Below are 25,447 nucleotides of genomic sequence, written 5' to 3'. Positions count from 1 at the left end.
ACTTTTGTTCTCGTTGTTTTTATGTTGTTGTTCTTATTTTTTTATATCATATCTGGAACTAATGGAAGAGCAGTATTTAACCTGAAAGTAATATTTTGTTGTTCAGAAAATTTGTACTGATGTGCCATTTTTAACAGCTTAGAGAATATTAACCACAAATCAACTAATGTATATAGCCTAAGATAAACTCAGTTTATTTCCCCCTATGATGGAATTACATGATATCACAGAAATGACAAGCAATGATATACAGAACTTTTTTCTATTGACCTCCACGTTGTTGTTGTTTTTTTGAAGGTTTTTATGTAAAGTGTATTGTATTCCCTACAATAAAGTTGAATTCTGCATTGAAGTTTCATTAATATGATCTAACAGCGACACCTCGTGGACACAATATCATATTGCGTTACCAAATTAACATGGAAACCGAAGTTCCATTATTCCTTGTTTCTAAATTAAGCTTTTACTGTTTACAGATTTTACAGAGATATTAATTATACATTAATTAATTAATCCAAAGCCAATTACAAAGAAGAGAACAATACAATCAGAAGTAATTATTCCAAGCAATTGGACTACTCTTATTTATTGAAATGCCATAATCACTTTCAGCAGGTTGAATATGATAAACAAGCAGATGACGCTATATTGAACAGCATTTGAACAAGTCATTTACAAAACATACGAAATTTGGCTAGCAAACAGCACATTTCTTTTTATGTAGGCTATTTATAATGGTAAGTAGTCTATAGTAGCCTAAACTATAAAGTTTTCTATTCAAAACTAACAAAATGTATTAATTATTCAAATGCATTATCGATGCTTCTCATCTTTACATAATACTGCGCCACTTGCGTCATTAAACCAGAGGGTGGCGACAAGACTGTCTTTTTGAGTGAGCCATTACTTAAATTACCAAACATAGATTAATTTAGGAAAGAAAAGTAGCTGAAACTGAAACTGATTCTCATGTTTGAGAATCTGATCAAATAGGCTACTTCATGCTTTTAAAGCTACTGTTGTCAATTTTTTTTGACCATCAAAACACCTTAAAATGCTCATTTCGAGATCAGGAAAATCTAAATTTTCTCGAGGGGGGCATTTCCCTGAACCCCCCTAACAATATCATTTATGGGACCTGGGTATTGTGCGGCCCTGATATGCAATAATACTGATTTTATGTGTTCTATTGTATTTATTATACTCTATTCTGTAGTCTTGCATATTGTACTAATGCTAGACTAGTAGTCTTTCATGTCACTGTTTATAACACAGAGCGTTCATCCTTTGCTGTGACGCTTAAAAAAATATTTAGGGCATAAATTAAGAGTATGCCCACTTCTCCAGGCACCACTACATCACTGGTTATGCCCTCAAATATTTTGAAAACTCAATAAAAAAAAAAAGGAAAAAAGTTATGCCCTCAAAGATGGCGTCGATGGGGAGGTCACGTGTGACAGTTATTCATATGAGGTTAACTGCAAGACAGAAATTAAAAATAAATTTTAAAAAAAACCCCAAAAAACTGCAAGACAGATATCAAACTTCACTTTAAATAAGATTATTTTCATTCAAACGATGTGCGTGGGCGTTGGCCGTCTGCCAAGGCGTCCTCTCTGCCCTGCCCTGTGACATCATAGTAGCCTCCGCTGAACTTCACTGTCTCTCCGCTTGGTTTCGAACGTCTTTGGAAGAACATTGAATTTGTGAAACTTGCACGGTATTATACTTTTATACCTCCAAACATCAAGGAAAGAAGAAGCAGATGACCGACCGTTCTGTGAAACTTGCCGTGAACTGTATTAATCAGAATAGCTGGACCCTGTCCGACGACGACAAGGTAACTTAAGGGGTTATAATTGCTTTTTTTAGTAACGTTGTTTGATATAGCGTGAAATTTAACTAAGTTAGTGAAAAGTGCCCGAACAAAATCAGTTTTTGTGTGTTTTAGTAATTGTTGGTTTTTATGTGTTTATGTCAGAAGGATTATTTTTGAACCACAACCTTCTAAGTGCTTCTTATATAGATATTTACTGATACACAACCGGTCAAAAGTTTTATATCGGTAAGATTTTTTAATGTTTTTAAAAGAAGTATCTTCTGCTCACCAAGGCAGCAATTATTTGATAAAAAATACCCAAAAAACAGTAAATATTATAACAGCGGTCTATGTGAATGTATAGTGAAGTGTAATTTATTCCTGTGATCAAATCTGAATTTACAGCATCATTACTCCAGTCTTTAGTGTGACATGATCCTACAGAAATGATTATAATATGATGCTCAAGAAACATTTATGATTATTATCCATGTTGAAAACAGTTTCTTTACATTTTTATTTCAGGATTCTTTGATGAATAGAAAGTTCAAAATAACAGAATTGATCTGAAATGGAAAGCTTTTGTAACATTAATCACTACTATTCAAAAGTTTGGGGTTAGTTAGAATTTATTTTTTATTTTTGGGGGGGAAAATGGTACACGACTGTTTTCAACATTGAAAATAATAATTTAGGTTTTTTGAGCATAAAATCAGCATATTAGAATGATTTCTGAAGGATCATGTGACACTGAAAACTGATGCGTAATCAGCAACAGTAATGATGTTGAAAATTCAGCTTTCAAATGACATTTTAAAATATATTAAAATAGAAAACAGTCATTTTAAATTGTCATAGTATTTCACAATATTACTGTTTTGTCATTTTTTCATCAAATAAAGCAGCCTTGTGAGCAGAAGAGACTTCATTTAAAAACATAAAAAATCTTACTGATCTAAGACTTTTGACCGGTAGTGTATTTTGCGTTTATAGCTAATCCAAACAACGTAAAACTCGTCACTGCACCTGTAGCAAGACACCAGTCAAATCTGAAATCCATCACACACACACACACACACAGACATTCATGTAATTTTTAGATAGATTTGGGCCGCTCAGTTTGAGTTATACGAGTTATATGTTGATTGATGTTGTTCTGTCTCTGTTTCAGTTGAGAATGGCCATCAAACTTCCTGCGATCACTAAAGGTCTGGTGGACAACAGGAACCATCGCCCACAGCTCAGGTGTGTGTGTGTGCTCAGACGTCAGTGTGTGTTAACATAGTACCTCAGCGAGGTGTTTATTTAAACTGCGTCTCGTGTATATATAAAACATCTTAACAAGATGTAGAAATTATTTTGAAATAAAATAAAACATTAAAAAAATATTCTATTTAATTTGACAAGTAATAAAAATGTTATTTATTTTATGTTATGATAATGTTATATATCTGGTTTTACAGTGTAAACACACAGAGAAAAAAGGAGGAGCTCCTACAGCTGACTCATGGAAAGCAGTGGATCAACCAGCCAATCATGACGCAGGAGTCAGATCCCAGGAGGGACCGTAAAATGGTAAGTACTTGACCGAGCTTTATTTTTAAAGAAACAACAAAAAAAGCATTTAAGGCTTAAGTTATCGAGATAAAAATCAACCCGATTTCAAAGGGGGACCAGATTTGTCAACACAACAGCTTCTCGAACAAGAAAAAATGTAGAATGGCGGTGAAAACACAAACCTGCCAGACATTAAGGGGTTTTATGCAACACTTATCGCTTATTAAGGGATTACTTAAATAAAAAAACAGCATTTATGGGAAATTCTAAGTGTTTATGACGTTACACTTGATTGACATAGTACTCCATTTTAAAGGGATAGTTGATTAGCAGTTGTAAATCATTTATTTATTAAACAGGTACCATATATCTATTTATCTGTTTATTTCTTCATTTTTAATTTCTGCAGGATTTGTCTTCCACGAAGCTGAAGCCGTCTGCTCTCTTACCGATGAAGGATTGGGAAGAGCGGCAGCAAAAAAATATGCATCGACAAATGGTATGAGGGAAAACATTTTGAAAAACAGTTTGTGAATAGGCTACTATGAATGATGGCCGTGAATAAAATATAATATTCAAAAGTAAACATGTTAGAAATGTTAGTAACCATAGCTGATATAAATAAGTTTGTTTAATTTGATTTCAGCTGATGCTTATTGTTCTGTCTCTCTCTCTCTTTCTCAGCTGATGAAGGCCAAACCTGCAGTCGATAGCAAGGGCCCCGAAACACTGCCGCTTATTAGAGGCATTCGGACGAAAGTCCAGGTATCTGATTAATTCATATAGTTATATTAGCTATATTATATATATATATATATATAGCTCTATAACAGTACAATTGAATATCTATTTATCTGTTTATTTCTTCATTTTTCATTTCTGCAGGATTCGACCTCCACGAAGCTGAAGCCGTCAGCTCTCTTACCGATGAAGGATTGGGAAGAGCGGCAACAAAAAAATATGCATCGACAAATGGTATGAGGGAAAACATTTTGAAAAACAGTTTGTTCATAGTAGGCCGTGAATAAAATATAATATTCAAAAGTAAACATGTTAGAAATGTTAGTAACCATAGCTGATATAAATAAGTTTGTTTAATTTGATTTCAGCTGATGCTTATTGTTCTGTCTCTCTCTCTCTTTCTCAGCTGATGAAGGCCAAAGCTGCGGTCGATACCAAAGGCCCCGAAACACTGCCGCATATTAGAGGCAATCGGAAAAAAGTCCAGGTATTTGATTAATTCATATAGTTATATTAGCTGTATAATTATATATATATATATATATAGCTCTGTAACAGTACTGTTGCCGATTACAGTGATGTGTTTGAAGTAACGTGGAGTAGATGAAATGCATGATAATAACAGTGTTTGTCTTCAGTTGCAGAAAGAAAGGAAGATCTGTCTCGAAAACCAGCAGAACGACCAGCGAATCCTGATGCTGGAATCCGATTTCAGGAGGGAACGCTGGGAAGCTGAGTGGGAACAGGTCCAGCAATGGAGAGACCACTGCAGACGGTTTCCCCGAGGAGAGACCAACAAACAGGTATGATCGTAATTCACACTTTATAAAGCGGAGCTAATTTCTTCTTCATTTTCTCACCTTCATCATGTTTCCAACCCTTCTGTGAAACACAATAGCACACATTTTGGATGCTCACGCTGCTCTTGTTAATGCCTGTGAAAAACAGCATGTCAAGTGGGTTCGAAATTGTTATTTCAAAGCCCTAAATGGTTTAGCTCCTCAGGACTTGAGCGAGATTTATTTTTAAAGAGGCGTTTACAACACAAAAAAACATTGAATATCTATTTATCTGTTTATTTCTTCATGTTTAATTTCTGCAGGTTCTGAAGCCGTCTGCTCTCTTACCGATGAGGGAATGGGAAGAGCGGCAACAAAAAAATATGCATCGACAAATGGTATGAGGGAAAACATTTTGAAAAACAGTTTGTGAATAGGCTACTACGAATGATGGCCGTGAATAAAATATAATATTCAAAAGTAAACATGTTAGAAATGTTAGTTACCATAGCTGATATAAATAAGTTTGTTTAATTTGATTTCAGCTGATGCTTATTGTTCTGTCTCTCTCTCTCTCTTTCTCAGCTGATGAAGGCCAAACCTGCGGTGGACACCAAGGGCCCCGAAACACTGCCGCTTATTAGAGGCATTCGGACGAAAGTCCAGGTATCTGATTAATTAATATAGTTATATTAGCTATATATATATATATATATATATAGCTCTATAACAGTACTATATTACTAGTAATAATTGGCAATAATTGGTAGGTGCCAATTATTTAAACAGATGCCAATTATTTGCAAAGAGCAGTTTCTGTTCATTTTTTTGTCAAACAGTATTTGTATTTAACGTTACTGTCTTTCTGACATTATTATTACCTGTTCAGTAGGAAGGAAGCGCCGGACATCGAACAGGCACAGAAAAACTCTGAAGATGTCAAGTCACATTTATTGGCAAAACCCAGGATCTAAATAGTCTACTGAACACACTATGCAGTTTTCCATTTTTTTGTCAAACAGTATTTGTATTTAATGTTACTGTCTGTCTGACATTATTATTACCTGTTCAGTAGGAAGGAAGCGCCGGACATCAAACAGGCACAGAAAAACTCTGAAGATGTCAAGTCACATTCATTGGGAAAACCCAGGATCTGTCGGGGGCCACTTCTCCTCAGGCCATTGAATACCTACCTACCCACCCACCTACCTACCCACCCACCCACCTACCCACCTACCTACCTACCCACCCACCCACCTACCCACCTACCTACCTACCTACCCACCTACTCACCCACCTACCCACCTACCTACCCTACCAGGTAGGTGGGTAGGTAGGTGGGTGGTTAGGTAGGTGGGTAGGTGGGTTCGGGTAGGTGGGTGGGTGGTTAGGTGGGTGGGTGGGTAGGAGGGTGGGTTGGTGGGTGGATATTGGGTAGGTGGGTGGGTTCGGGTAGGTGGGTGAGTGGGTGGGTGGGTAGGTAGGTGGGTGGGTAGGTGGTTAGGTAGGTGGGTTGGTGGTTAGGTAGGTGGGTAGGTAGGTAGGTAGGTGGGTAGGTAGGTGGGTAGGTAGGTAGGTAGGTGGGTGGGGAGGTGGGTAGGTAGGTAGGTAGGTAGGTGGGTGGGTAGGTGGGTGGGTTGGTGGGTAGGTGGGTGGGTGGGTAGGCAGGTGGGTGGCTAGGTAGGTGGGTGGGTGGGTGGTTAGGTAGGTGGGTAGGTAGGTAGGTAGGTGGGTAGGTAGGTGGGTAGGTAGGTGGGTGGGTAGGTAGGTAGGTGGGTGGGTAGGTGGGTGGGTAGGTGGGTGGGTTGGTGGGTGGGTAGGTGGGTGGGTTGGTGGGTAGGTATTCAATGGCGAGACCCAGGCTGTACCGCGCAGATGGACTCCACCCCAGCAGATTCGGAGCGGCTGTGCTGTCGGACAACATCTTTCCAACATCTGTATTGTGAAAAGCTATATATAAATAAATGTGTTTTGACTTGACTTGAAATTGTCTCAACACTACTGTGTATTAAAAGCTATCCTAAATAGGTGGGTTTGAAGTTTAGTTTCATCAGCAATTGTGCGAATATCAGAGGGTAGCTTGTTCCAGAGTCTCGGAGCAGCAACTGCAAATGCCTGATCACCCTGTAACAAAGTTCAGGGAAGAAGGAGGCAGGGACCGGATAATATTAAAAAATAAAACTTTACTTAAACAAAATAAACAAACAAATTACCTGCCAGCAGCCCCTCGCGGACGACTGCTGGCTACCGAAAATAAAACATAAATACCGGCCAGCAGCCCGGACGACTGCTAGCTTATCAAATAAAATATAAAATACAAACAAAAGCGAGATATATCCAGCTGCAGACCCGCAGCACCACCAGTTTCAGAACCCCAGCGCCAGAACCGGAAGTGAGGGAGGGGCGGAATCAGGGGCGGAGCTACATGGTGGCCAGGGGGGGCCACGGCCACCATTGGTCAAGGCTCGGCCCCCCTGCCGGCCCCCCCTCCCAACCTCACGGGAAAATAAATTTAATAAAAATAAAAATAAAAACTCCAGTAACGGTCTAAAAAGGAAGATGAAATGTATGCATTTTTTAATCAAGTCATTGATTTGTCACTTGTTGGGTCTCGCCCCCATCAACAGTGCGAGAGACATAACCTGCATTCTGACAGCGCTTGGACTGTTTACACACCTGGCCACTTCATGCGTTTTCTCAGATCGGATAGCTATCTGATTTATCAAAACGATTCCATTTACACCTGGTCACATATGTGTTTTTGCAAAATGGATATAAATCCGATCTTCAATTCCCGCGTTACAGATTTAATGAAGTGTAGGCTACGTCACCGAAAGCAACAGATATGAGCTGGATTTTATTGATCATCGGCTAATTTCAAAATCAGCAAAGACGGTGATAAGAGAGAGCGGCAACAGAACTGGTAAGATCATTTCGTTTCTTTACTTTTAATGAAGATGGTAGTGTTAATCGTCTGCGACTTACTTTCACTTTGATTTGCGATAGATTGTGGCGCGTTGGGTTGCGTTCAGCTGCTCATCTGAGGTGATGCGCGTCGCAGTAGCGTCGTCATATCTGACTAAAAAAAGAGCATGACATGTAGCCTGTAACACGCTCTCACGCGTTTCTTTTTTTTTTTTTTTTTTTTTTTTTAGCATTTTTGGGAGTATTAACATTTACAGATATGTGGTTTCAAGAACAAGATGCATTTACACTTGTCCAGTTTCGTCTAGAATGCGGCCCAGCACCTTCTGAAGTGGTTTGAGTGATCGGATTCAAATCCGTCTCGAATGCGTTTCGGGGGGCATTTACACCTGGTCTTTCGTTTAGCACCTTTTAAGGTTCTATTGAACCTTTTCTTCTAAGAGGGTAATTGTTACAGCAGACACAAAGCGAACAGAACATTTCAGGGTAACACTTTAGAATACGGTTCCTTCGTTAATGAATCTACACAAGAACTAATGAGTAACACAATATTAACAATTATTATTAACTAACAAGAAACTCTGATTAACAAACTAGTAAGTAATAGCGCACAGACGAAAGTGGTAGTTCACTATTAAGTAGTCAATAACTTCTATTTTTTTAATACTTCCCAGAGAACTACTGAAAAAGTTTATTAACAATCTAGTAACTACTATTAACTAAAATAAACTCTTATTAACGAATTAGTAAGCTCACAGATGAAATTGTAACTAGATACTTCTGTGGGAATTACTAATTATTTGGATTTATATTATAAAGTGAAGATCATTGGAACTAACTAGTAATGAGTCAAGTGTTACTAAAGACATTTTCTAAAAGTATACTAAAGTTCACCAAAAATCTCAAACGGTTGCACAAATCATGACTAGATCATGTGGTAACACTTGAGTCATTACTAGTTCCAATGATCTTCACTTTATAATACAGATCCAAATAATTAGTAAGTAATAGCTCACAGATGAAAGTGTTACTAGATACTTCTGTGGGAATTACTAATTATTTGGATCTGTATTATAAAGTGAAGATCATTGGAACTAACTAGTAACGACTCAAGTGTTACATGATCTAGTTATGATTTTTTGCACCCGTTGTAACTTGTTGTATTATCACAAATAAATTGGATGTTGCACTTAAAATCCAATGGTTTACCTAAATAAATTATCGCCTAATATGACAATTCATATTGTGTCTTTCTGTCATTTGCACTAAAACATCCCTGTCTCATGTTAAGGTCCCTAACCCCTCACATAATGATGACACATTGCACTCGCACATTTATCAATTAGACATTATTAGTGTCATAAGGGAGTTCAATCCATTGTTTATGGCCTGACGAGCCACGCGTGAGTTTTAGTAATAGTAGTTTTTGACAATCAAGTGCCACCCCAAATAAAAGACTGGCACAAGCTGGCCCCCCCAGAAATAATGTCCTGGCTACGCCCCTGGGCGGAATTATTATTATTATTGCATTATAGTTATTTTAGCAAGAATGTAAGGACAAAATGGGCCTGAGAGTGAGTTCATCATTAGATTGTAAGTTATATACAAGATTGTTGTGATAAAACACACTCTAAAAAATGATTCGTTGGCCGAACAACCATTACTTACAAAAGTAATTGGATCAAACATAAAAAATTAAGTAGGCCTATTCATAACTTTTCAACGTTTACTTAACATATATAGTTATATGTTACAAACGTATATAGTTATATGTTATAAGTAACAAAAATATAAGTTACTAGGTGCACTTTTTAAATAAAGTGAAAAAAAACATAAGGCATGTCAACTACTACAGTAATTGCGAAAAAATTACATCTAGCATATCATTTTAAGTAGGCTACCATGAGCCACGTGATATGCCATTTCCCGTGATGCCTATCCAGACAAAAATTCTAAGCCATTTTATGAAACACATGTGAAGACGTTGAGAAGAGGTAAGCTTATTTTTTGTACTTAGGCCTACACATGATCATTTATTGCATTTTTGGTAAAGAAATTTACTTTTAACTGAATTTCAGAATTGCTACAAATTTTGCATCAACAAGTAGAAACGTGTAACTTACGAATGTAAACGTTTGTAGTCTACATGTTAATGAATGAAATAAGTGTTTTGCACGCGAGCATTTGAAGAGTAGGCTATATTGTGTTTTTTCAAAATAAATGACCATGTTGGCTTATGCATTGTTGTGGCGTTTAATGGCGGAAGATTATGGAAAGCCAAATGGTTCACATTTCGCCACTTTCCAAACGCGTTTCATTCTCAAAACGCCGGTGTTTACGGCGTTTAAGACGAAAAGACGCTGCAAATTACGGCGTATTGTGGTACAAACGGCGTAAATTACGGCGTTTACAAAGCAAATTCGCCGTCATTTTCGGCGTTTTTTAATCCAGCCTATGACGCCGTTTCTGACACCGCAGGCCATCCACATTGCGCCGTCAATTGCGGCGCTTCTGTCTGACAAAGACGGCGTAAAAAGCGGCGTTTTGTATAATATTATAATCAGCCCCGCCCTTTTCTTCAAAGTTCAGCCCATCTAATGAAGTGACGTTTGGTGGAAAGACATATGTAGTAGATTTTCGATCTGAATAGCGATCCGTCTTTAAGGTTCTGTTTTTGGAATGTTATCCTGTCATATTTTATTTCTTCATTGGGCACGAGTAGGCTATCGCTTTTTAAAAAGCACGATAAAGGAAATTTCCTTTATTGTATGTAGATATATAGTATGATTTTAGTCTCTGTTTACATTCATGTCTGTGAAATACATTAGATTACCCAACAAACCTAACATCTTGAGTAGGGCAGTGGTCTGCGTGCCAGCATACAGTGTCGTCTTGCTCTTAGTGACAGAGGTTCGACTCCCATGTCCGACTCTTTTTTTATCTGCTTCGTTTCTTTTGTATTGGTCTGTTGTATGTCTTTTAAATTTCGGAAGACTACCCGATAGCTGACAACCGATTGAGTAAATGACAGCAGAGGCTGTTTTAAGCCCGCTTACAGTGGCTGTTGATGTGGGTCCCTTTATTGCTGATTATAATGATGTAGATGGGCAGATGCTGCACGATATAGTCCATTTCGTTTTTTAAGATCATAAGACTCTGGAGTTTTAGCAGTTCCCAGGATACACGAAAGGAGGTAGAGCCTTCCTAAACGATACAACTATTAAAACAAGAGATTACGCTCCAGCCCAAGCGCGGACTATACCGCTGCTCTGGACCATCACACAAGATAAGCTCATATTTGCTTAACGGTGAATAATAGGCTATATTTTGAACTACCATGTTCATTGATGTGATATATTATAACGATTATATGACGGGTTTTTTATTTTTATTTTATTTTAGCCTAGGCTACTTTAGGCTATATTATTTTCTCTTAATAACGATTCGCATAATAACAAGATTGGGGGCTGCTACTATTTGCTGAAGCTTTTTGAACGGAGAAGTGTGATAGAGAAGTGATAGACTATAGGCTACATTTTATGTGGATTGAAGCTCTTAATTTTGATCTCTCAGAGAGCACGAGATTGATGCATTTAACCTTAAAATGTACCAAATTTTCTAGCAGGGGAGCATGCCACCGAACCCCCCTAGAGGAACAGAGTCCACCCAACATAGTTTTACAAATTTGTTTATATCTTTAAGGTTGCCTTTTTTTCCTGCTGGCTGGGGAACTACCGATAAAAATTAGCTCTTTTAGCTAACTCGGGTACATTTTCATTGTTCTGATGTTGATTAATGTTTACACTGTCCCCCCTTACAAATAAATAAATAAATAAAATGAAGAGAGAGAGGGAGCGTATATGGGTGTAAAATGTGTGTGGTGGCAGTGGGGCTCATTGGGTGCTCAGCACCCCTAAAGCTCGGACCCTAGAAAAACCTCTGAAGTCCACTGAGACCAAGGACGACCTCACCCAACTCCGGCGCGCTGACACGGGCCCGGCCACCATACTGAACTACATTAAGAACATGATCCGGTTTGTTCAGTATTTAAAGACCCACCTGAACTTGGGTGAAGCAGATCTGGACTTCTACAGGAAGTGCCAAGCGTACCTCGACCTCCTCGCTACCATCAGAAAGCCAGTGGCCAAGTCACACAGCAAGGTCACCTGTAAAACAAGGCCAGTTGCTAATCTGCTTTCCATTTGTTTTCTTTAATGACTTCATGTTGATGATACTTCTGTGCTGGCTGTACATCGGGGGTTATGTGATACAGGGGTATACTCTATACAGGTGTGTGTAATCACATTGTTGTCTTGTATGTCATTCTAGGTATGAACGTTTCCAAGAGGGCGAGAAGAGCCGTCATGAGTGCCAGGCAGTCCTCCGGAAGGCCAAAAAGGACATGCTGTCCATTTATGGGAGGCTGCTGGAAGGTGACCACGTGGCGTCAGAGGAAAAGACCATGTTCTGCTACTATTGTGAAGCAATCCTGATCCTCGGCCACTTCCAGACACCAGGAGCGGTGGAGGGAGTAACAGTAAGTGTTAAGACAGTTAATTGTAAAATTAATTTGCCATTTAATTGCTGAGATTTTACTCTGTGTTGTCGTTGTTGTTTTTAGCCAGTATTGAGAGTAACCTGGCCTATAAAAACCTCTGGAGGTTTTACGGGCACTTTTCGGCCTTGCTGTCGTCTCTTTACGGCCACAGGGAGGTGTTTCACAGAACATGATGATCCAGGAGGTGCAGGGGCTCGATACTCCACCATGGAGAAGGCACATGTTATAAATGTGAGTGTTTGTCAAATATATATATAAATATATATAAAATTCAATAGAATTTTTATGTCTTGGACTATGTCTTGTTTATCTGTTCTGTTCTTAACTGCTTTTGTGTTTTTTGTGTGGGATTAGGTGTCCAGTCTCAAAACCAATAAGGTTTTCGGGAGAGCACAGATTGCGCTGTTCGAGGATGAATACGAGTGGGCACAGCACTTTTTAAAAATGAAAAATAACCTGCTGGGTGGGGAGACTGCAACTTTTTGGTATTTTACATCAAAACCCAACCCCTGCAAAAACTTGAAGGATACTTCCAGGAGGCTTGGAAGGAGATGCAGCTCCCTTGGGTGCCGACCTTTACTGATATTCAAACCTCCATCGCCAGCCATGTAAGCGTCTTCTCACATGAGCACACATTTTTTGTTATAACTGCAGAATGTTTTATCTTACCATATTCCCTTTTGTTTTCCCTCTTTTCGTGGGGTGGGGTGGGGGGGGGGGGTGAAACACTTGGTTTCAGTCAATCTTATGTTAATCTTGAGTACCTATAGAGTACTATTGAAGGACTTACCCAACTCTGGTGCTAACTAAAGTTATAAATCAGTCTATAAATGAAAGTACTTTCCTTACAGCTCTGAAAACAGCCATAGTAAAGCCTATACACAAGTCAGGAGATAAGCTCCAGGAGCCTCATTTATAAACGTTGCGTACGCACAAAAGAAGGCGTACGCCGCTCTCTACGCAATAGTTGGTATTTATAAAAAGCAAACTTGGCGGTAAAATGTGCGGTCCTTCACGCCAGCTCTGACCCAGGCGTACGCACAAAAACGGGTGAAATGAGAAATGGCGACACCATCGGCAGATGGAAAAAACACGTGAAAGTGTGTGAAACTGTAGACGGTTGTGTAAAATAAATTGCATAAATAACACGAAGACTTAACAAAGCAAGTCTTACAATTAACAGCCTACACGAACACCCGTTTGATTGATCTGCAACAGAAATGCAAATTAACACATATTTCCAAAAAAGAAATTAATATGTTCTTCAATAATATTGGCTTATACAATTCATTCTCATAAATAAGATGGTAAACAGAACGAAATAATGTACAAAACTGATATTCTCGCCAATATGTCCATCTAACGAAGCAGATATAGCAATTAGATCGTCAGTCAGATAGATAGATAATTAGAGAGATATATAGATAGATCGATAAATAGATGTATTATTTGTCCACTGGGCAAAGTTGTTTTCATCATAAAAATATCTTCATCAGCTCCGGAATCATGGTATTCATGCATATGCCTTTAGTTTGTTTGTTTTATTTTTGATAAAATAACGTATGACGTGTCTCAACCATTCAGAAAGCTGCAAGAAATTAAATTTGCACTGAACTATTTCCCATTTAGATTTTAACCGACATCCGTAGCTTGTCAGATGCAGAATTAAATGGATGTAAATAAAATGCCCCATCACAATGTGTATAATGACGCACAATGGCTGATCTTGAGCTCTTAGAAGATGTGGCGATTAAATGGAAGGATTTGGAGTGAACGCATCATCTTCACAACAAAAGAGTGCGGAAAAAATATATTTTTTTATTGAAGAATTCCCTCATTGTGCAGTTTATTTCAGTTTGGAGTCTTGATTTCGCCCAACTCCTTGGCCCTCTCTGATTGAATTAATGACTAGACGCTCTTTTTGCCTCGACTTTGAAATCCGACCATTTCTTTTTTATTTCGGCCACAGTCCGAGGTTGTGAGGCGACAGCATTTACGGCGTCTGCAACCTTTTGCCACTCAAGTGCCTTTTTGGCATTAGTAATGCCCACACAATTCTCTCCTCTTTTCCACCTCGCCAACGATAACTTCTACTTCACATTGAGTGAAGTTATGTTTTTATTATTTCCTCTGTGTTTAACATGATTTCGCAATTGATGAATATTAAAGGGGGGGTTGACTGCGATTTCACTTTTTTCATGTTAAATAGTGTGTAATGTTGCTGTTGGTGCATGAACAGTATCTGCAAAGTTGCAGCGCTGAAAGTTCATTGTAAGCAGAGATATCGTCCTTTAAAAATCAGGAAGTATATTGTCTACAAAAACGACTGGATTGGGACTACAGCTGGGTTATGGTACGTCACTAACCCACACATTTGCATCAACCCTCCCTCCAGAATAAGCAGAAAAGGACATGGCCATATTTCAGCAGCTCCAGCTCGTCGAGTGTGTTGTTCACGCAGCTGTCAGGTCTTTTGTGTTTCGGCTTCCCACAGACGCTGTACTTCGTCAACAATGGATACAATTAATGTTTGATTATGTTCCTGAAAATGACGATGGTAATCTAGCTCTCTGTGCTGCTCATTTACGGAAGACAGCTTCCAGAATCTCCACGAGTTCAACACCGGATTCAATTGGATTAAATGTTTTCTCAGTGCAAGGCAGCAGAGTGTATCTATAAATAATGTATCATCTCTCTTACGAGCATGCACTATGGGTGTGCCGCAGGGCTCTATATTAGGGCCCTTGTTGTCTTCACTTTATATTAATGATTTTCCGTGTGTGTGTATTAATGCTAAAATGATAATGCATGCTGATGACAAAATGGTGTATATTCATGGTAACACTGTTAAGGATGTTGCTCAAAAGTTAACTGAGGAAATGGAAAAGATTTCTATTTGGCTAAAAAAAAAAACTCTTTTAACTTTCATTTAACAAAATCAGTTGAGGGTCAGGAAATTAAAAAGGTAGACCAAATTAAATGTTTAGGAGTCATTCTAGACCCAAATCCAAATTTCAAAAAACTTATTAAAAAGATTACCAACACGTTAAATTCATATAGCACATTTTAGATATATTAGAAACTCTTTGATCATAGGTGCATCTAATTTACATCTAAATGTGATGATATTTCCACACTTTCGATACGGCATGACGAGTTTTTCACAAGCAAGTAAAACAGCATTAAGGCCCCTGGAATCTTTGTATAAAACTTCTGTAACGTTTATGACAACAAATCTCAGTTATTTCATTATTATCATATTCTTAAAAAAACATAGGATATTAGGTTTGAAAACAATCATATATTCAAATATCTGTCTCTTGTTTAAGATCATAAATAGTACTGCAAGCCCTCTGTTAAAAAAAGTTGATCTCACTGAGCTCAGAAATGACATCTCGAGCCACTAGGTCGACTGTTCGGGGCGAGTGCACGATTTCTCGGTGTAAAACAGTTTTCGGCAGCTTAGCTTTCTCATGTGTGGCCATCAAACAGTGGAACAAGTTGCCAACAGAACTGACCACATGTGTAAATCAACACTTTTCCACATCGGGCCAAAAAATGGCTTATTTTAAAACAAACATGTTCCCAAAATGTATTGTAATTGATGTGTATGTGTGAGTGTATTTGTAAATGAATGCCATATATATTGTTTTTGGGATAAATGGATTATTAATATGTATATCTGTTGACATCAGCCTGCCCAGAGACTACAGGTGGAAATCAGCACAAGTGCTACAACCTGGTAAAATGCATCTCTCCTTTTTAAGGTTAATGTATATTTTGCATTGTCCCTGCTCAAAAATAAATAAATTAAAGAAAATGAAAGACAGTTCAATTCTTTCCAATAATAGAATATAGTAAGAAAGAAAAGTACTCTGTTACACTGAGATGGTTTGGGGGAAATGAAACTTCAGACAGGTACAAACAGGCAGAGAAACTACTCCCAAAGAGTGACTGAACTGAAGGAACTAAATACAGACATGAATTAACCAAACCAGGTGATACAGATGAAGGTGATTAACAAAACACAGGTGACGAAGATGAACTAATGAAGGTAACAGAAAAGTGGCGGGAAAACCAAGGACATGTGACTAAGAATGCAAACAGAAGATCAAAACCAAACCGAATCAAACCGTGACAGATTGTTTATTCCTTATGAATTTCTAATAGTTTCTTTAGCAAGGGGTTTTAAACTTTTTAATGGCAATGAGCCCTAAACAATACCTTTGTGAGATGCTTTATTTAGCCTTATAATATAATAAAATATAGGCCTAATGTAACCTAAACAATACCTTTGTGAGATTCTTTATTTAGGGTTATAATATAATAAAATATAGGCCTAATGTAACCTAAACAATACCTTTGTGAGATGCTTTATTTAGGGTTATAATATAATAAAATATGGCCATCAACAGTTATTTCCATCACTTTAATCAAACCACTCTTCTTTAAAACATTACGATGTGATTTTCTCGTTGCCTCTCGTATTGAGCTATTTTGTCCGCACACAGGACTCACACACGCTCACTTCATTCTCTTTCTATGAAAGCTGTAAACTGCATTCACCAGTTTTCACTCTACAGAGGTTGACCAGAGCACTGAAATTATTTCTCACTTAACCCTCAGGTGCTCTTCGGTCATTTCTGACCGAAACATTTTCTGTTTTGAATTTTTAAAAATCACAGCTTCATCACAATGTTACGAAACTTGGTGACTTTCATGTATGTGAACACAGAAAAAAATTGAGGTCATGATCCGAGCAGGCTAAGTGGTCGTAAAAAAAAATAGTCACACTTGTGCTCTTCGGTCAAAAATGACCGACCATAGGAAATGAATGAGAAATTGACAAAAAGAAAAACTTTGAGAATTTTTGTGTGTACAATCTACAAATCGGCCACGATGCCGAAAAAAAGTGCTCAGCATTGAAGGGGTGACACTCTAAAATATCAAGAGTGCAAAACAGACATACCCACCCCTACGCACACACATACACACTTTTATACACAAAAACACCAATAAATTGTGATTAAAGAAATCTGTTTTGAATATTTAAAAATCACAGCTTCTTCAGAAAATTATGAAACTTGGTGACTTTTATGGCATTGGGTATGTGAACACACAAAAAAATTGAGGTCATGATCTGAGCTTGCTAAGTGGTCTTAAAAAAAATAGTCACACTCGTGGTCTTTGGTCAAAAATGACCCCCATAAGAAATTGTAAAAAATGAATGGTGAATTTTTTTAATAAGAAATAATTTTTGAGATTGTTTCAACTAAATCCAACAACAACAACAAAAAAAAAAAAATGTGTTCATAAACATCTGGGGAATTCCCATGCCTCTCCATACATGTCATCCAGTGGTTACACCATGATTCTACGCTTTTTCTCTATACTGTAACCAGATGGTTCTAATTTTCTTCAATATATATATATATATTATTTTTCTGAAAGCCTAGACTCTGTATTAAACTAAAATACTGCGTTAATATTTTTTTGAAAAAAATTATATATATATATATATAGATATATATATATAGATAAATATATATATATATATTTCCATGGCAAAAATAAACCATAAATATTGCATAAATATTAATAAATTCAATTAAATTGTCTCAAAATACTAAATAAAAAGAATAAATATTATAGAACAAAAATAAATTGCATTGGTTTTACTGGGATGGAGAAAGTTTCATTTTTAGGTGTCCGGTCACTTTTGACCGGGAAGATAACAAGTGTGACTCCGAAACGAAGAGCACCTGAGGGTTAAACTACAATCAAATGCATTTCCACACGTTTCGTGTCGGTCCTCTGCGTGGCATTTTATTATTTTTTGCACGGGCGCAGCTTAAAGCGAACATCACCCACGTCCCCACATGAGGAAGGAAGACAACGACAAATAAAATAATGCAACAGTTGAATATGACAATATACAATATCAAGCAAGAAACATATTCAGGCAGGATACATTGTATCACTAAAATTATTCAAAATGAGGACATAACTGGGAACTTTTTAGAAGCTGTTTAAAGGAGCGCTCAGTAAGACTGGGGCTGCGTCCGAAACCGCATACTTCCCTACTATATAGTAGGGAAAAAGCAGTAGGCGAGTGAATAAGTATGTCCGAATCCTTATCCAAAAAGAGTAGGCGAGAATTACCAGAGTGACGTACTAATTATCGCGAGATTCGGGCATACGTATACTTATAGTACGTCCGAATATTCCTACTTTCGTACTATATAGTAGGGGAAAACAGTATTTGAAAGGAGTAGTATGTCCGAAACCTCAGTACTCATAAAAGAGTAGGCGAGAAGTTCCCGGATGAACTCCTGCTTTCGCCAAGATTTTTGAGTGTTCATCCGATGGGTACTCTTCTATCCCAGGAGGCCACGGGAGAGCATTCGTCATTATCAACATCGCGGAGATCAGCGAAGCAGGGGGTTTTCAAATGTGAGTAAACACGGTTCCTTGTGTTTAAATCGTATGTGTTAAACTACTATAGAGTAAACGTTTTAACTGTTGAAGGTCTAAAGGACTTAGACAGTATAGTATAGTTGTGATTTTGCTGTAAACACATGTTTTATTAGTTAGTTAAACTGGGGAGCTCCAGTAAGTAGGCTACACGTAAGTTTCTAAAATGGATTTACATAACCATATAACGTTACATCTTAAACACGCTTATTTAAAATGTCTATTTACATCTGAAATTAAAATATTGTTTAAGTATTGCAGATGAGCACATTCCAACATGAAAAATATATCTGAGTGATGTAACGTTATGTGTGCTATTATGAAGCATAATTCACTGTTGTCAACACTACTTACATTAGACAAATGTGCTGTAAATACGGTAAATAAACAAATCTATAAAGTAACTAAATATGTTATATTTAATTTGTCCCTTATTAGTGTTGATATATTAAGGAACATTTAAGTTGGATTAAAAGTGAGTTAACATCAACCTCAGCATGTAAATTCAGTGTTGAGCTCATAATGTGAATCTTGTCTGTATGTTACAAGGACAGAAGAACACGCGTGTGTTTATCTGCTGGAGAGAGGCTCATGATGCTGAATGCTGTCATCAAAGGCTTTGGGTGAGTATACTACAGAAATGGATAACAAAATCTATTCAATCTTAAATTGTAGTTTATTTGAATTATTGTAAATTCAAGTAGAGAAATTACAACACTTTTCTGTTTCTTGATTTCTGTGCATTTTTTACTGCATAGCTTTTGTGGTGGAGCAGGACCTGCAAGGAAAGATGATGGCAGCATTTGTTTTAAGGCTTTTACTCAAATATAAAGTAAGGTTATTTTTAATACATAAATCAAATGACATTGTGTGTTAAAATGACTGCTTTTGTATAATGTTTGTGCATTTTTGTAGGATCTGAAATGTCTGCAGACTGGTGTGAGCACTGAGGATGAGGAGCCCAGAGCTGAATCCTGGAAGTGGTGCCATGGATGAGACCCTCCATCTGTCCACCTGCCCTTATGAGTTCCTTCATCTCTCCACCTGCCTTTACGAGACCCTCGATCTCTCCACCTGCCCTTATTGCCTCAGATTGTGAAGCGCAGCAACAAGCTCTGGGAAGAAGGCACAGTCCCCTCTGGTGAATTCAGCAGAATAAAGCTGCAGAATGGGAACCGCTGTGTTGAGTCGGTAGTAGGGTTTGGTGTTCAGCGGCTGTAAATACATGCTTGTAGTTTGAATAAAGCTTTGTTTCATGTGTTGTTGACTTGTATAATGCATTTGTTTATTGTGATGGTTACTTTTATTTGTTCTTTTACTCATTTATTCATTTTTATTATTGTTGTCAGTATATAACATTTAATTATTTAATTAATGTATCCATTAATTCATCGATTGACTGATAATTGAGATGTTTCACTGCATTTATGAATATAAATGTATTCATGCATAACTGTCATATGACAAAACAAATTACATTTTGCTTGTTATATTAAATTATATTTTTAGTATATAAAAAAGTTATATAATTAAGTATTGGTCAGCATTTAATATTATTATTTTGTTTTAAGTTTTGTGGTGGGCTAACAATGCAATTCATTCTGAGGTAATATTAATTTTTAAGGAGTGATACTTACATTTTTCTAGTTTAAAATCAACAGTTTTCTCCAAAAGAGATCTTCGAGCAGCTGCCCGTCTCCTTTGTGCAGACATTACAAACGCAGAGGAAAACTGTTCTAGGTTGTGCTGTCGAGTCACTGATGTTATGAAGTGTTAGTACACCTGTCGCTCATATAATTTAAACTTATAAACGTATTACATACAAGATCATGGAAAGATACCATAATAGTCATAATGACAAAACAGAAAACATAAAGATCATTGGTTTGTTTACATCATAATATAGGAAAAAGGAACAATAACAAGGCTAAATATCTTTAAATAGTTATTCATAAATAATACATAAAAAATGTTGTTGTTTTGTTGTTGTTGTTAGGCTATACAGTAGGTGGACAACCAGAATGTCGTTTACCGCCGCGGCAAGTGCCGCGGTAAATCTACCGCGGCAAAAATAAACCAGCCGTATTTCAAAGTCGGTGGCGAAATGACCACCAGGTGGCGCAAAGGGACATTTAGCGAAAGCAAAACGTAATTATGTAAAGGTAGCCTACATTTTAAATAGAATATAGCTTTAACTAGAATATAAACTTTTAGGCTATAGGAGAACATTTTATTAATCAAAAGTTAAAATAGGCCTATATCGCAGTCAGCGAAAATAAAGTGCTGCTTTCAATGACGCTAATGCGAAGACTGAAGAGCGCTTCTCTCGCGTGCGCACACTGACTGCTGAACAAACGAACTTCTGGGCTTTCGTCAGTGAGAAAAGTCGTGGTCGAATGGTAGAACTTTGGTACAATTGTTTTGATGACACTGTTTCAAATCCCGCATAAACATGTATTAAAATTACCTTGCATTTCTATTTTACATTAAGGAACAAATCTCTTCCAACAGATTGACTTAATTTACATCTTCAAAAGCAGTTATGATAAAAAAAAATTTCCATGTAGATAAAAAAAAAAAAAATCATAACCAAGCTAAGCAAGTTGCGATTTGCCGGTGGGGTATTTCCCCCTCCACAGTAATCAATGCTATAATTCGCCTAAATAGACAATATCAAATATATATTTTTAAATATGCAACACGCACGTTTAAACAACAAATAGCCTAATAAAATCTGAACCAGCGCTTCTGCGCCTGTATTGACAGATAACATGCAACGCGCGTTTCAGTTTCAGTGGCCTTAATAGCCTATTGTTCGACCAACGCGGCGGTGGTGACTTGAATTTATTTATTACTCATTAGACCGAACACATGGCTGAGTGGTAGAGCATAGGGCTACTGTTTTACCATTACAAACACATGGGTTCGAAGCTTGCTCAAACATAGATTACTATAGTTATATTTTATATTTAGGCTATTAATGCAGAAAGATTTGTTCTAAAACTCTGTTACACCATTTAGTTTTTTTGCTTATATTTATAAAATAAAATGACCATGCATTTCTATTTTAAACTAAGGAACAAATCTCTTCCAACAGATTGACTGAATTTACATCTTCAAAAGCAGTTATGCAAAAAAAAAATAGAAAATAAAACTTAATGGGGTTCCATGTAGAATTAAAAAAACACCCCCCCCCCTCCACAGTAATCAATGTTATAATTAGCCTAGACCATATCAAATATATTTATTTATTTATTTATTTTTAAATATGCAACACGCATGTTTAAACAACAAATAATAAAATCTGAACCAGCGCTTCTGCTCCTGTATTGAGAGATGTCAGTTTCAGTTTCAGTGGCCTTAATACATTGATTCACGGCTTTTTAAAATGTCACGAATTGTTTTGAGGTGGTTTTGAACGAAATATTGAAGTTTATAATGGAGTATTTTTTTTGACACACCACCACGCCCAGTGTAGGCCTAGGATCAAAAGCTACCCAATATATCGGAAAATATTTGAGTGGGTCAGACATGATTTTGACCACCAATTAAGTTTTGTTTTGTAGAAAGCTTGTAAATTTCGTTTCGGATAAATTCTATCTTCATTGTAATAAATGTTTCATCATCAAATTGACTGGATTAACACATTAGAAGTAAATATCAGACAATATAATCAGGACACAGAGGCGCGATATGAACTAGAAAGCTTTAAATGTCTACTTTTAAACAAAACATTTAAAAACGAAAATAAAATGGCAACTCTCTGCGTAAGTAGGCTAATTCGAAGTAGCCTATGCGTTTAGGCCTATGCGCGTTCACTGCGAAGGCGAGTCAGCATCATCAACTTTATCTTTGCTGCTGACACAGACAGAAAACACTAGTTTACTAGAGTTTAGAGCAGCATGTTTGCAACAATAACACAATCAAACAGAATGTAAGCCCTCTGTGTGTGCATGTGCAGTTGTGTGTGTGTGCGTCACACGTTAAATGTTTTAGAATGTAACACAACATTCAAATGCAAATATGCGCCCTCCCCCACTTGAAAGCCCGTGTGTCCACCAAAGCGTTTTTCCACACGCCTGGCGTGTTTTCCCCCAGAATTGTTTTCAATGGGAGCGCCGCGTTTTTTTAAACGCCATGAGCGTAATCAAAGCAGCTCCTGAGATTAGACTACCGTTTTTAGTATGTCCTTTTTTTCTTCGAACAATTCAAGAACAATATAGGCTATAGGCTACAAATTGAACATGGTTTATTTTTTGTAAAACTTTAAAACTGGCCTTTACTTTTCTTGACGATTCCTCGGTAGCTTTTGTTTGAAGGCATTCAGTTGCTCCAAAAACACTAACGTTAGAAACATAACTGCACTTTATCACAACGGATTAATAAACTGTACCCACGAGTTTCTAATCCGTGCTCTCAGATTTGTAAACCGTGCCTTCAGTTTTTGCAATCTGTACCCACAAATTCATAAACCGTGCCCACGCTATCGCAATCTGTATGGGTTTGTAATCCGGACTCACGGGTTTGTGGCTCGTCCCCCAGAGTGTGCCGCATGATTCACAACACAGTCTCATGAAGATGCGTATCTCCTGTTTAGATGCGGGATGCATTGCATTGTTTTTAAAATCCTTTTTTAAAATGGATCATTTCTTGCATTTAAAAAAAATAAATACATTTAGGATACTTTTATTTTTAAAGTAAATTTTTAGAGGAAAAAGCTCAGTACTATAATAAGCGAAAATAATAATAATAATAATAATTAACACAGTTCAAAAACTGTAAAAGGTTTGGTTATAAGTTATAAATTATTTTATGTTAAATATATTACTGTCGTCGGTGAACTCATTCATAGTAGCCTAGTAATGCAAATAAAAATGCATTTAGGCTACAGGCCTATTTAGAAGACGCTTTTATCCACAAAAAAGAACAAAGCAATTCGTCAAATGTCAGTCTTAGACAATAATAATAGGCTACGATTCTAACAAACAAACACAGGTTTTAACGTATATCCAACTGTTTGTGTGCATGTCACTGCCGCGGCCGCAAACACTTGCATGTTCCTATCAACAGTGGAACAATTTAAAATAATCTAGCATTTCTGGTCATACGGAAAAAAAATACATAATACATAATACATTATTTGCAACTACTTTTATTTGTGTAAACTCACAATAACAAGAAAACGTCGTTATTTTTCAGACACAAGCCTATAAATCACCTATAAATCATCTCTCACATGCTCTTCTCATTTAGCACTGCGGGCAAAATATAGTTTTTAGAAAGCAAAATCTATTTTTTTTTTCATATTAATTTGCGAATATTTTAAATGTTTAATAAAGGCAAAAAGTCAGCCTATGCGTCAAAATCTTGCTTAGGCCTATTTGTGATAATCTCAGCCCTGTTTTATTATTGTCTACAGTAGGCCTATTATGACTGACATTTGACGAATTGCTTTGTTTCTTTTTTTTTATAAAAGCGTCTTATATCTAAATATGTTGCCTAAATGTAATGTTCTTAAAGGAACACTCCGACTTTTTGGGACTTTAGCCTATTCACCTTACCCCCCAGAGTTAGATAAGTCCATACATACCTTTTTCATCTCCGTGCGTGCTATAAGTCTGTTTGACGCACCCACCGCTAGCCTAGCTTAGCACAAAGACTGGATGTGACTGGTTGCAGCTTTCATACTGATCCAAATGAGTGGCAAAATAACGCAAACGTTTTATTTTTAAACATAAAAGCTGTCGACCAAGAGCATGTAACGAGGTTCGATCTTGCGTCGTTTGGAGGTATTTGAGGTTGAGGATGATGCGTTAACCACACAGCTATCGCTGGACTGCTAATGCGCTGTCGTCTTATAGGCTACGATTGTAAAGCCTCATTGATGTAGCCTAATATGTTTTGACTGCAATGTTTTAAGCGTTCATTATTTTTTTCAATTTAATTTCAGTATTGTGATTAATTAATTAATTTAACTACGTTTCACTTGAATTAATCTGCTACCATCTTTCAATCGCTCTGAAAGAGCCGCGGCGCAGTTGAAGATTACACAAAAAACGGACACTTTTCAAAGTCTGTGATTGTTGCGCCTCTTAGCGGCCAAAGGCAGCAAATACACCTCAACTTTTACCGCCGCGGCAAACCTGCGGCGGTAAAAACCACATTCTGGTTGTCTACCTACTGTACTTCAAAACAAAGCAATAGCCTTGGCTTGTATTTGTGGGCGGCTGTGGCACAGTGTGTCAAAGTGTCCTTGGGCAAGACACTGAACCCACACTTTCCCCCCAGTGTGTCATTGGGTGTGTGAATATGTGGGAATCCAATCTCCAAAGCCTGTCTGCAAACAGTTCTGTATGAATGTGTGTGTAAAAGGGTGGTAGTGAGGAACATTGTAAAAGTACTTTGAGAGGTCCCAGAAAGTCTAAAAGCGCAATAAAAGTGCAAGTCCATTTAACATCCATAATTGCTTCAGCCACTTAACTGAACAGGTTGAATTTGGGATAGTCATCTATATGTGGCTTGCCTTTAATTTATTTTGTGCAAAGCTCTTGCTCAAATATAAATTAATTATAATTTGGTGCATGTGGGTAACAT

The 25,447-nt window shown here is 37.2% G+C and overlaps 1 protein-coding gene and 2 long non-coding RNA genes across 3 annotated transcripts; all 3 read left to right on the top strand.

Moving 5' to 3' along the window:
* Positions 1–1,664: 1,664 nt before the first annotated feature.
* LOC148997299 (uncharacterized) lies at positions 1,665–3,406 on the top strand. Its single transcript, XR_016146535.1, has 3 exons — positions 1,665–1,840; positions 2,991–3,064; positions 3,283–3,406. It is a non-coding gene; the product is annotated as an uncharacterized LOC148997299 (long non-coding RNA).
* A 299-nt stretch (positions 3,407–3,705) lies between these two features.
* LOC148997298 (uncharacterized) lies at positions 3,706–5,981 on the top strand. The gene is made up of 8 exons (XM_089119734.1): positions 3,706–3,875; positions 4,061–4,141; positions 4,262–4,351; positions 4,524–4,604; positions 4,756–4,920; positions 5,220–5,294; positions 5,482–5,562; positions 5,789–5,981. The coding sequence occupies exons 1-8, from the start codon at positions 3,828–3,830 to the stop codon at positions 5,828–5,830; spliced, it is 663 nt and encodes a 220-aa protein (XP_088975860.1). The 5' UTR covers positions 3,706–3,827; the 3' UTR covers positions 5,831–5,981.
* Positions 5,982–18,464: 12,483 nt separating this feature from the next.
* On the top strand, positions 18,465–20,120 carry LOC120479212 (uncharacterized). Its single transcript, XR_016146172.1, has 4 exons — positions 18,465–18,832; positions 19,403–19,476; positions 19,612–19,685; positions 19,769–20,120. It is a non-coding gene; the product is annotated as an uncharacterized LOC120479212 (long non-coding RNA).
* Positions 20,121–25,447: the final 5,327 nt, after the last annotated feature.

This window comes from Pimephales promelas, chromosome 2, assembly GCF_988280905.1.
Source record: "Pimephales promelas chromosome 2, fPimPro1.hap1.1, whole genome shotgun sequence".
In the NCBI taxonomy this organism is placed as follows: domain Eukaryota; kingdom Metazoa; phylum Chordata; class Actinopteri; order Cypriniformes; family Leuciscidae; genus Pimephales; species Pimephales promelas.
The sequence above is the reverse complement of the archived record's forward strand: the minus strand, read 5'-3'. Positions and strand labels throughout refer to the sequence as shown.

Excerpts from the sequence above, each read along its gene's own strand:
- LOC148997298 (XM_089119734.1), top strand. The coding sequence starts at position 3,828 with ATGAAGGATTGGGAAGAGCGGCAGCAAAAAAATATGCATCGACAAATG. Across the intron at positions 4,142-4,261 it reads GCATTCGGACGAAAGTCCAG|GATTCGACCTCCACGAAGCT; the intron begins GTATCTGATTAA and ends TCATTTCTGCAG. Across the intron at positions 4,605-4,755 it reads GCAATCGGAAAAAAGTCCAG|TTGCAGAAAGAAAGGAAGAT; the intron begins GTATTTGATTAA and ends GTTTGTCTTCAG.